Genomic DNA, 10,456 nt, shown 5'->3' with positions numbered 1-10,456 from the left:
TTAATAATATGAGGAAAATTACTTTATTATAAATTTTGTGTGTTTTGAAACTATAAGACTTTGGGTGGATCTTAAGGTACAAAATACAGACAGGAATACAAACTAGTGTTACAATACTATTTAATGTGTTCTATTAAACTCATTAGTGCAATCTAATTAGCTATCCTTCATTGCCAATATAAGGCACATATTTTTCTATAATCCTTAACATTTATATACTTATTAGCAATACAATAATAGCAATCCTATCCTAGATGTTTTTCCTGGGTGTCAAAACCAATGAAAAACAATTCGCGGGCAGTGCCAAACTCTCTGGACTGATCTTGATTGTAGACAGATCGTGACTGCTGATATTATATCTCTGCATTACGTTAACCAGGATTAGGAAACCGAAGCCTCTGACCAAATTTTGGCCGATGCAAGTCCGCTTTCCAATGCTAAAGGGTAAGAAATGCGGAATATTCTTTCTTAGTTGAAGTTTCTCCCTGTCGCTCTTGATGCCGGAATCGAAACCTTTGGAACTTTTCGGCCTTTCTTGATTTGTCTTTTCCAGAAATCTTAACGGATTAAATTCTTTAGGATTGACCCAATTGTTCTCGCTAGTATTGAGCACATAATTGTTGATAAACACAATGGTACCCTTTGTTACTCCATAGCCAGAGATTACTGTGTCCTCGGTGGCAACATGGGGAACAATCGGTGAGGATGAATATCTCAGTACCTCGAAAATTGTGGCCATCGTAAAAGGCATGTCATTCATATCCAGTAGGGTAACTTGCCTATTTTCTTTCAATGTAATGGTGTCTATTTCCTCTTGGATTCTCTCTTCTATATCCTGATTTCTGGCTATATAGGCCAGTACTAGCATCACAAGATTTCCGACCGCCGAATGTCCGCCGATGAAATCCTCCAGCATAAAGATGATGGTGTTCCTGGATACATCTTTGTCCTCAATAAGACTTTTTAGTAAGGCATCTGTAAAATCTCGATCTGGCTCATCCAAATCGATATTCAGCTCCCGGTGGCAGATAATCCTCTCCATTATAAATTTTCTGATGGTCGAGGACCAGTTGATGATTTTGTTAAGATGTCGCTGATAGAAGGGATATAGCCAGGGAAGAAAGTCCAGGGGATGTCCCTGATTGATCTCCCAGAAAATCTCATCAAAGTACTGAACAATCTGTTGGAACTCCATATCTCCGTAGTCAAATCTCAGGGAACACATGTACTGACTAAACATATTTCCGCAGGCCTTGAGGATCAGAGGCTTCAGTTCAATGGGTTCTCCAGGGACCAGTTGGTTCCTCAGCTCCCGATTCCAATGCTCCATTTCCTCGCAGCCAATTTGAGACATTTTCATATAGAAACAAGATGATTCCCTGGGCGAACAGTGCCGCCTGGCGAGATTCCTCCTTTTCTGCTGCAGTTGAGACCAATCGCAGAGGGCCAATGAATTGCTTCTCTCGCCTCCAAATAACTTATGGTATCGTAAAAAGTCCGGGCGTCCACTCATCACCTTGCCATTTTGGTTCAAGACCTCGCGTATCAGCTCCAGATTATTCACAACCAAACAGCGGGTGTGTCCAAAAGTCAGGGAGTAAATGTCTCCATACTGTTTGGACAGCTCAGTAAATCCAGCGAAGGGGTTATCTCTATAACGATCCAGTAGATGTAGGTTACCAATGATGGGATAAAGTCGCGGTCCTGGAGCTTGTTTTAATTTTTCATAAACTATTTGATTTTGTTCAGATGAATTTTTATTTTTAACCGGCAGAATAACTCGTCTTTTTGCTCCATAAATAATGGCAATATAAGACGTGATCACAACACTGAGTAAAATGGTCAAAATACTATATGCCATAATAACCAGCATTTTACCGTCGTTCTTGAATGTAGGAGGTTGAAAAGACAACTAACGATATCGAAGAAAATAAAGTAGACAGGTAAGCTATGGGCCACGAGTTCCCTAGACCCTTTGAAAAAACTTGTTCGTTATCTGTTGTTTAAAGAAATACCTGCTAGTTCTATCGATTCTTCGGCTACCTGTTTGTTTTGGTTTTTATGTTTTGTTATTTCCATTTAAAGGACAACATGAATCATCAGGATGGAAGCAGATACGTCTTAGATTATATATTCATTAGATATTCCAAGATATCCTGGTTAAATTTTATTTTGAATTTAATTTATTTCGACATATACATACATAGCGTGTATTATTTAAAAATAAATTATATTTGAAGTGCTGCCACGGCAAAGAATTTGTTAACTGGGGCGTGAGATCTGGTTGATAACTTAAAGATGACGATTAGAAGATTTGACTGCGCTTCTTTTGAAGAATCAAGTTTATGGCTATGGACGGAGTTATGCGCTCAAGACAAGTGCTTTTTAGTCTAAGCCTTACGAAAAAAGAACTGGCCAGCCGTCTGCGCATAATAAAAAATCGCTGACCTTGCACCTTGAATCAAGGTGCAGCCCACAAGAGTGCATAAGCTGCGTCAGCGTCCTGATGTCAGCTATATACCAAGGTGACTCGATGGTCACCCGGTTAATTTATTAAATACACTATTCAAAAATTGATAAAAAATATTTATTAATTTAATTAACTTCATTTTTTTTGATACGCCCGTTATTAAATGCTTTTCATTCATACTACAACATACGACAATCAAGTTGATCTTAACACCTTTTTATGTGTACTTTTTAGTTATACATATATAGTTTACATTTGGTAATTCATTTCAGAAAGCAGTTCAGAGTTTTTATTATATCTTTTATCACTTTAACTTAATTTTATCGACTTTGCACTCCCCTGAAAATGATCTTAAACTACTCGTTATTTATTGAGTATTCCGTATGACTATGGTACTTTGATCGGCACTTTATTATTCATTAAGTTTTTCCTTGGCAAAAGGTCCGATGTTGGCCGCATAGGCCATCATGGCGGGAATGGAACTTTGCTCGTAGTTGCCAGTGAAAAGATGCTCGAAGGGACCAGAAGCGAAGACACCCACATCCTCGGCGCCATGGGTCTCACTACTCAAAGGAACCGTGGCCTGGAGAGCAAACTCCTCGTTTGTAGTGTCCACATGGGAAAGATCAATGCGTCCAGTCTCAGAGCTATAGGTGTCAATGAATCCCGGACCGTTGGCATAGGACAAGATGGTAAAAGGAAGGTCATCATCAGCCACGTTGGGAGCCAAGGAAAGGATGTTCTGACGGCGGTACTAAAATATAAGAAAGGATGTTTTAAAAATTTATTAAGTGTACTTTTAATCCGTTTTCAAAAATTTTTTCATATGATTTTCTATTTAACTTCCACCTCAAAAATATTCACAATCATTAATTTGCTGACTTTATTTAAATTACTCACCGGATAGCCGTTGATAGACATGGTGTGAGAGTGATCCGAAGTCACTACAATCAGAGTATCCTCCTCGCTGGTCATTTTCCTTGCCAGTTCCACGGCCGCCGCGAATTCTTGGGTATCCTCCATAGCCTTCTTTGCCTTCGTGGCGTGATGGGCCATATCTATCCGACCACTCTCGACAAACAGGAAATAACCTTCGTCGTTCTTACTGAGCAAATTGATGGCTGCTTCTGTCATCTCAGAAAGGGATGGAATAGCATTTTCGTAATGGGTTCGACCACGATCCCCATGATAAGGCATGTGAGATGTGTCAAAGAGTCCCAGAAGATAATCCGTTTTGCTAATATCGGTGTCCTTGAGACCCTTGAGGGACCAGACATACTTCCCCTCCGCTCCCTGTTGTTTCTTGATCTCTTGCCATTCCTTGACCAGATCACGACCATCGGTTCGCAGACCAGCAACACCGGTCTCATCTGGCTGGGACTGATCACGGAAATTAGATCGACCACCGCCCAGAATTACGCGAAGTTCTTGACCCACTGGCCACTCCACAAGCTGGCGGGCAACGTCCGTGTTGATATCGGGACTGCAATTGGAGCTGTTTATCTCACCATCGTGCTCCCATTCCCTTTCGGCAACGTGGGCATAAACTCCGGCTGGCGAAGCATGTGTCACTCGGGCGGTGGTCACCACACCAGCCCACTTTCCGGCCTCCTGGGCCCAATGACCAATACTCTGGACATGGTTACTCGAATTGGTCACACAATCGCCCCTTTGCACCTTTGCATTGACTCCAAGGGTACCGTAGTTGGCCTTGACTCCAGTTAAATAGGCCGTAGCTGTATTGGCCGAGTCCGGAGTACGTTCATTCACAGCATAGGTTTTGGACAGACCCAAGTAGGGGAATGTCTCGAAGTAAACCTGCTTGTTACTATCGCCCATAAAGGCACGTGTGGCCGCTATCGTATGGATTGACATTCCATCGCCCAAAAATAGGATCACGTTCTTGGCACGATTTTCGTTCAGTTTCTTATGGGTGGCCAGCTTATCGGCTAGAATCGATTGGGCTTTATCGTGCCAGAACCGTGTGTCCAGTTCCTCGTCGAGGGCCTCGTAGTCGCGTGATGATTGCAAACGGGGATGTTGGGCTGTAAAGTCCGGACTTTGGGTTAGCAACTAATCGGCGGGAAAATTGGACTAATAAAACTACTTATTCAAGTGGTAAACATGTTTTCTGGCTGTCGATAGATGTATGAATCAGTTTTAATTATAATGAGACTTGGCTTACCATCTTATCGCTACAAAATTGCCCTGATTGTACCTTAATAAAACGTGCTAAAAACGTTTCCAATTCAAGAACTGATTAATAATATCTTGAACAAATATTGTGTTGTCATGATTATACATTCGTTTTTAAGTGGTTTCTACTTTGTTAATTGGGTTTCAAAACTATGTTATTGCTTAGATAAGTTTCCTTAACTTTGATTTATAATACCTCAAGTATAACTCCTTTCTTTTGAATGATCTTAACCAGTTACTACAGCAACCATTTATAATCAATGCATTTTTTTGTGAGACTTGATTTAACTCCAAAACTTTAAATATTTTAATAAAATAATTTTGTAGTATAACCTTTTCTAACGCTATCTTTATTGTAATTTCGTTTCACGTGAACAAATCAACTCACAATCAAATTATAGCCTGTCGATGACTGAAACTTTTTAGAAATATATCTTTATTAGCCAATTCTAATAAGCAAACAAGATTTGCGATAAGGCCTAGTGGGCTTCTTCAATTGGCTGTAGATAAGCTGGGGTCCCGACAAATCGGATTCGTTCGGTAATTATATTTTCGTAATATCGTTCGGTTCCACTTACCATGTTCTTGATCGTCGGCTGCATCACTCCGAACCTGGATGAACAGGAGAGCGAAAAAGCACAAGATCAGGCAACTTTTTACCATCTTGAAGGGGCGGTAGTTTAAAACTGAGAAATGCTCTGTTCGAGAGTGACCGCGAGACTGGCCAAATTAGACGAATTGGCCCGGTTATATAGCCTCCGATTTTCAAAGCGTTCTTCCTGTAATACACATACGTATTATATATAATTGTTTTTGTGATTTCAGTAATCTTAAGTGGCGATCGATTAATTATCTCAAGTGTCTAAAAACGTGATTATCACGGTCTAGCCAAGGAGGTGTCGTAAATTACCCGCTCTCCACCAAATTGCCCAATCGACTCCTCACACGAGCTGCACCTGATGGTATATTAATGGGAGGTATGTGACTCCGGAGTACAGTATTCACTTGGCAGGCACAGTGAAAGCATCTCAAAAATGCTGAGTCTTAAGTTCTGGATTGGCCTCGGTCTGTTGACCGTCGTCTGGGGAGCAGCGGTACCTGGAAAGGCTCCCGTGGACGAAGAGCGAATGCATCCCCATCTGCCCAGTAGTCCCAGATTACGTACCATTTCCGGAGAGGATACCCAGGAGTTCTGGTACTCGGACAGCAAGAGACTCATTCGTGAGAAGATAGAGTACGTGAGGAATACAAAGAAGGCTAAGAACATTATCCTGTTCTTGGGTGACGGCATGGGTCTGGCTACTCTGGCTGCTGCTCGCAGTTATATTGGAGGTGAAGAGCTGAAGCTCTCCTTCGAGGAGTTCCCCTTCACTGGGCTATCCAAAACATATTCGGTGGACAAAGTAGTCCCCGATAGTGCCTGTACTTCTACCTCATATCTTTGTGGAGTGAAAGCTAACTACGGAACCATTGGCGTCAATGCCCATGTGAAACGAGGTGACTGTTTGGCCATGGCCAATGAAACGAATCATGTTTTCTCCCTGGGAAAATGGGCCTTGGATGCGGGCAAAGCTGCTGGACTGGTGACCACCACGCGAGTGACCCATGCCTCTCCATCAGGCGTCTACGCCCATGTTGCCGATCGTGAATGGGAGAATAATGCTGTGCTGGAAGAGGACTGCGGTGAACAATCCGCGGGTCTCCAGGATATAGCTGTCCAGTTGATTCACGGCGAGGTGGGCAGCAAACTCAAGGTTATGTTGGGTGGAGGCAAGCGAAGCTTCTATAGTCCTGAGCACTACGATAAAGGACGTCGCACTGATGGTCGCAATCTCGTCGAAGAATTCGAGGCCTTAGATGAGGGAAATGTTTTTGTGAAAACCCAGAAGAAGCTGTTGAATGTAAATGCCACCGAAACTGGGCGATTGTTGGGTTTGTTCAGCAAGAGCCATATGCACTATCATCTGGAACAACTGTCCGATCCGGAGAACAATGAACCCACTTTGGAGGAGATGACACAGAAGGCCATTGAAGTGCTGGAGACCGAGGAGCAGGGCTACTTTCTTTTCGTAGAAGGAGGAAAGATTGATATTAGCCACCATAGTACAATGGCAAGAATTGCTTTGGATGAGACTGCCGAACTCTCGAAGGCAGTGAAGAAGGCTCTTGAAATGACCAATCCGGAGGAGACCCTTATTGTGGTGACCTCGGATCATTCGCACACCTTTAGTGTGTCCGGCTATCAGCCTCGAGGAAGCGATATATTTGGAGTTGCTAAGGCGAAGGGCCAAGATGGTATACCCTATCTGGCTTTAAGTTATGCGAATGGTAAGAGTTTTGAGGACTATTACAACACGGAGACCCACGAACGTGTGGATCCTACCAGCCTCCCCACAATCGGCGATTTTGATCAGCTTTTCCCCGCGATGGTGCCACTGGAATCGGAGACTCATGGAGGCGAGGATGTCGGCGTTTTTGCCTCGGGACCCTGGGCTCATCTGTTCACCGGGGTCTACGAACAGAACGCAATTCCCCATATAATGGCCTTTGCCGCTTGCGTTGGTGATGGACTAACCGCTTGCGATTAGGAATCACAACCAGGAGTTGATTGACACGCCAAAGGACTCTTAATTAGCTCTTCCACTTGACGATTATCACGTACGCTTTATCGTCTTAAATGAATACTCAAGAACTGACAGGTGCTGGAACACACGGCCCTCGAGAAAGTTTTGATCAGGGATTACTCGCACTTTCCACAAGAAGTGTTTCCTATCAATATGAACAACGAACTATACTTAAATTGTCTGATTATAGGCAGACATTAAAATCCCGATTAAAGCTGATTAAATTAATAAAAACTTTTGTTGCCATCAAAGATTTGTATCTCTGAACTTACCTTACTTTTAAGACTTTGAGCTCTAGATTGTTGCTCTTGTGAAGCAAACAAATAGTTTTCGGACTTTCGGACCTTATATAATGGGGCATTCCTGCGAATAAATACCCAATAAACCGAATACGTCAATCAGATTATTAGTGGGATTTCTTGTCTGATAAAGATTTAAATATTTTATTGCGTCTAGGCGACGCAAATGGATGACTTTGATCATAGTGCTAAGGACTTACGGTGCTAAAGTCCCGAAGCCAAACTATTTTTAGGGAGTATGGTTTCATTAGCTCATGTTAAAAAATCTACTAAATGCAATTTAGAAAGTACATTTTCTCATGTCATCAATGACTTCTAATCTTACCTATTTTTGATTAAAAATCCAAAATAAGAAGGCATGTTGTTTTTTTAGCCTTTCTCAAATTAATAACTTTCTTATCTTTTTATTTCGGCCTATCATTAAATCTGTTTTTATCTCTGATAGACATTTCTTATAAATAGTAAGAAATTTAATTATCACCTTTCACTTTGTTTACCCACCGGTACACAGAAATATATATTTAAAATTTCATCAGATCTAATGCGAAGGAATTAAGTTCTGCGTAGATTATGTGTGGTTTTACTTTGAAATGATATTATAACAATTGGTAGTCAGAATGATTAAGCAATCTACCGAGTGAATAAAATGCCCAATTCTTTTATTTATTATGCAATTCAAATTGTCAAACGTAATCGCGACCCACTCGGCTGTATGGGACTTCAGTTTTTCTGGCGAATCTTCACCATACGCAAAATCATTGTTTACAATTGTCTTTGCGGAATTCCGTTGAGAAATACCCCTTAGGAAAGGTAAGTTATTCTGGTTTTGTAGAACAAAGGTAATCGGTTCTTAGTAGCTTGATGAATTTTGATTTTGCTTACTTAATCAACCATTGACACTTGATAACCAGTTGCAAATAACCATTCAATGAATAAACACGAGAAAGTCCAAGAGATAAAGCCAACTTTATAAATGGTAACTTAAATCAGAAGGTTTATTTATTATCTTCTTGTTAGACATTATCAGTACTGTTTTTATTAAAATATTTAACTAGCTCCACTCTAGACTTTCCTTTTCAAATGATTACTGCATATTGGCTGGCACTACGGGGTTGGACGAGCGTGGCATACTTCTCCTTCAGCTCGACCAGAGCCCTCTGAAAGTTGTCCATGCTGCTCTCCAGCTGATTGGAATTATGCTGCTGGACGGATTGACCCTTGGCAGCCATTAGACCATCGTGGGATCTTTCGCCCAAGAGGAGGATCCTTCTCCAATCGCTGGCATCCGAGCTGCCTCGCAGGAAATCCTTGCGGTTGCCCACTGCAAATAGGGTTTCCTCTATATTTTCCGGTAGTAATGTGGTCTGCGTATTTCCCAGATCTCCGGGAGTGGGTTGAGTAGGTGACAACTGATTTGCCGTTGGTGTAATCCCCGACAGAGATGAAGATGTGGGCTGAGGTGGCGGAACTTGAGCACCTCCACCTTGATTAACAGGTGAATCGAATAGTTCACTGGGTAGATTTTGTGGCCGATCGATCTGCAACACCTTACCATCGGGTGAAATATGGAAGAACTGTGCCCGACCAGTTAATCCAGTTCCCGTACCTGCAGGAATAACAATAATGTTGCCCACTGCGGTGGTCAATGCGGAGGCTCCCCCAAATCCGCCACCAGGAACTTGGGTGGAAACAAAAGGTTGAACAGGAACTCCAGGTGGCGGAAAATTTCGCAAAGGTGGAGGCGCCGGACAGGGGAAGCAAAATCCAGGAGGACCCGGGGGTCCTGGTAATCCTCTGGGACCCGGAAACGGAGGAAACGGGCCGCCAAAGCCCCAGTACCCGGGACCACCGTTCCCTGGAGGCCCGGGAGGACCGGGAGGTCCTCGCTCACCCGGCGCACCAGGATCACAAGAGCATTTTACCAAAGATGCCTGGGCAGTAGAACATAGACCTGCAGGAAATGATGTATTAAAAAATTGTAAAGGAAATTAAGGAAACTTTAAAATCTTACCCAAAAACAAGACAGCTAAGAGACTCAAAAAATCCATGGTGTTCTTGGAAAATAACTTGGGAACAGACTAGATGAGCCGAGAACTCGACCTTTGCTTTTATAACCTGAAAAATTTGGACCAAACCAATTGAGACGACAAACTTTTTAATATGCATATCAAATGGCCAAATAATCTGAAAATCGATCCAAAAACGCATCTCTATAACTGTTCTTGTTAAGCGATCAAATGTAATGGAAAAACGCCATCACCAAGGCGCTCGCTGACGTTTATGATAATTTACGCTACAAAATATACACTAGCATTATTAGGTCTGAAGCCAAGCCCCATAACTGGGTCAGCAGGGTTCTGAATTCTTGGCAACAATCAAGAGGAAAAACTTCAAAAATGCATCAAATGTCAGCCAAGTAAACTCAGATTAAATCAGATAATTTATGTGGGCGCTACCCATCAAAATGGCACCCAAGCTTTTGAATTGCTGGGGTACATTATGCTTATCACCTTCGCAGAGACACATAAATTCCACAATCTTTTCTTCAAGCGCCGTTACAGTTTTAATGATCCAGAATTAGCATAAATTACGAAATCAATATGATCCCAATCAGGTTCCTCCAGTCAGCGGATTGAATTGAAAAGGTTCTGGCGACATTTCCGACTTATTCAGAATTCCATTGATTAGAAGAAGCCCCCGAAAACACGCGTCATTAGTGGCACTCTTCACTCTGTAAGTGCCCACTTCCGAACGAGCGGCATTCTCTTGAAAACTGGTGACATTGGGACCCTTGAGTGTTCAGATAATCAGAAAAGTAAAGCCGTAAACTGTTTTCAAAAGACGATATTAAAAAAAATCTGAAACAG

General features: G+C 42.1%; 4 protein-coding genes across 4 annotated transcripts; 1 reads left to right on the top strand and 3 right to left on the bottom strand.

Moving 5' to 3' along the window:
* Window positions 1-2,421, bottom strand: spo (spook). The gene has a single exon (XM_017076580.4). The coding sequence runs from the start codon at window positions 1,871-1,873 to the stop codon at window positions 251-253; it is 1,623 nt and encodes a 540-aa protein (XP_016932069.3). The 5' UTR covers window positions 1,874-2,421; the 3' UTR covers window positions 1-250.
* A 311-nt stretch (window positions 2,422-2,732) lies between these two features.
* Alp10 (Alkaline phosphatase 10) lies at window positions 2,733-5,403 on the bottom strand. Its single transcript, XM_036814706.3, has 3 exons — window positions 5,245-5,403; window positions 3,371-4,515; window positions 2,733-3,224 (listed from the first exon to the last, which is right to left on the bottom strand). Exons 1-3 carry the CDS (start codon window positions 5,327-5,329, stop codon window positions 2,883-2,885), a joined length of 1,572 nt encoding a protein of 523 aa, XP_036670601.3. The 5' UTR covers window positions 5,330-5,403; the 3' UTR covers window positions 2,733-2,882.
* A 250-nt stretch (window positions 5,404-5,653) lies between these two features.
* Alp9 (Alkaline phosphatase 9) lies at window positions 5,654-7,541 on the top strand. The gene has a single exon (XM_017076558.4). The coding sequence runs from the start codon at window positions 5,701-5,703 to the stop codon at window positions 7,252-7,254; it is 1,554 nt and encodes a 517-aa protein (XP_016932047.3). The 5' UTR covers window positions 5,654-5,700; the 3' UTR covers window positions 7,255-7,541.
* Window positions 7,542-8,558: 1,017 nt separating this feature from the next.
* Window positions 8,559-10,379, bottom strand: LOC108011440 (collagen alpha-1(XV) chain). The gene is made up of 2 exons (XM_017076571.4): window positions 9,601-10,379; window positions 8,559-9,540 (listed from the first exon to the last, which is right to left on the bottom strand). Exons 1-2 carry the CDS (start codon window positions 9,635-9,637, stop codon window positions 8,666-8,668), a joined length of 912 nt encoding a protein of 303 aa, XP_016932060.3. The 5' UTR covers window positions 9,638-10,379; the 3' UTR covers window positions 8,559-8,665.
* Between the last annotated feature and the right edge of the window lie 77 nt (window positions 10,380-10,456).

The sequence above is a fragment of the Drosophila suzukii genome, chromosome 3, assembly GCF_043229965.1.
Source record: "Drosophila suzukii chromosome 3, CBGP_Dsuzu_IsoJpt1.0, whole genome shotgun sequence".
Classification (NCBI taxonomy): Eukaryota; Metazoa; Arthropoda; class Insecta; order Diptera; family Drosophilidae; genus Drosophila; species Drosophila suzukii.
This window is presented reverse-complemented; position numbering and strand designations above follow the sequence as displayed.

Coding starts and splice junctions, on each gene's coding strand:
- spo (XM_017076580.4), bottom strand. CDS start 1,873: ATGCTGGTTATTATGGCATATAGTATTTTGACCATTTTACTCAGTGTT.
- Alp10 (XM_036814706.3), bottom strand. CDS start 5,329: ATGGTAAAAAGTTGCCTGATCTTGTGCTTTTTCGCTCTCCTGTTCATC. Junction 4,516..5,244: donor AGCCGACGATCAAGAACATG/GTAAGTGGAACC, acceptor CGGACTTTACAG/CCCAACATCCCCGTTTGCAA. Junction 3,225..3,370: donor TGTCTATCAACGGCTATCCG/GTGAGTAATTTA, acceptor CTTATATTTTAG/TACCGCCGTCAGAACATCCT.
- Alp9 (XM_017076558.4), top strand. CDS start 5,701: ATGCTGAGTCTTAAGTTCTGGATTGGCCTCGGTCTGTTGACCGTCGTC.
- LOC108011440 (XM_017076571.4), bottom strand. CDS start 9,637: ATGGATTTTTTGAGTCTCTTAGCTGTCTTGTTTTTGG. Junction 9,541..9,600: donor CTTAGCTGTCTTGTTTTTGG/GTAAGATTTTAA, acceptor CATTTCCTGCAG/GTCTATGTTCTACTGCCCAG.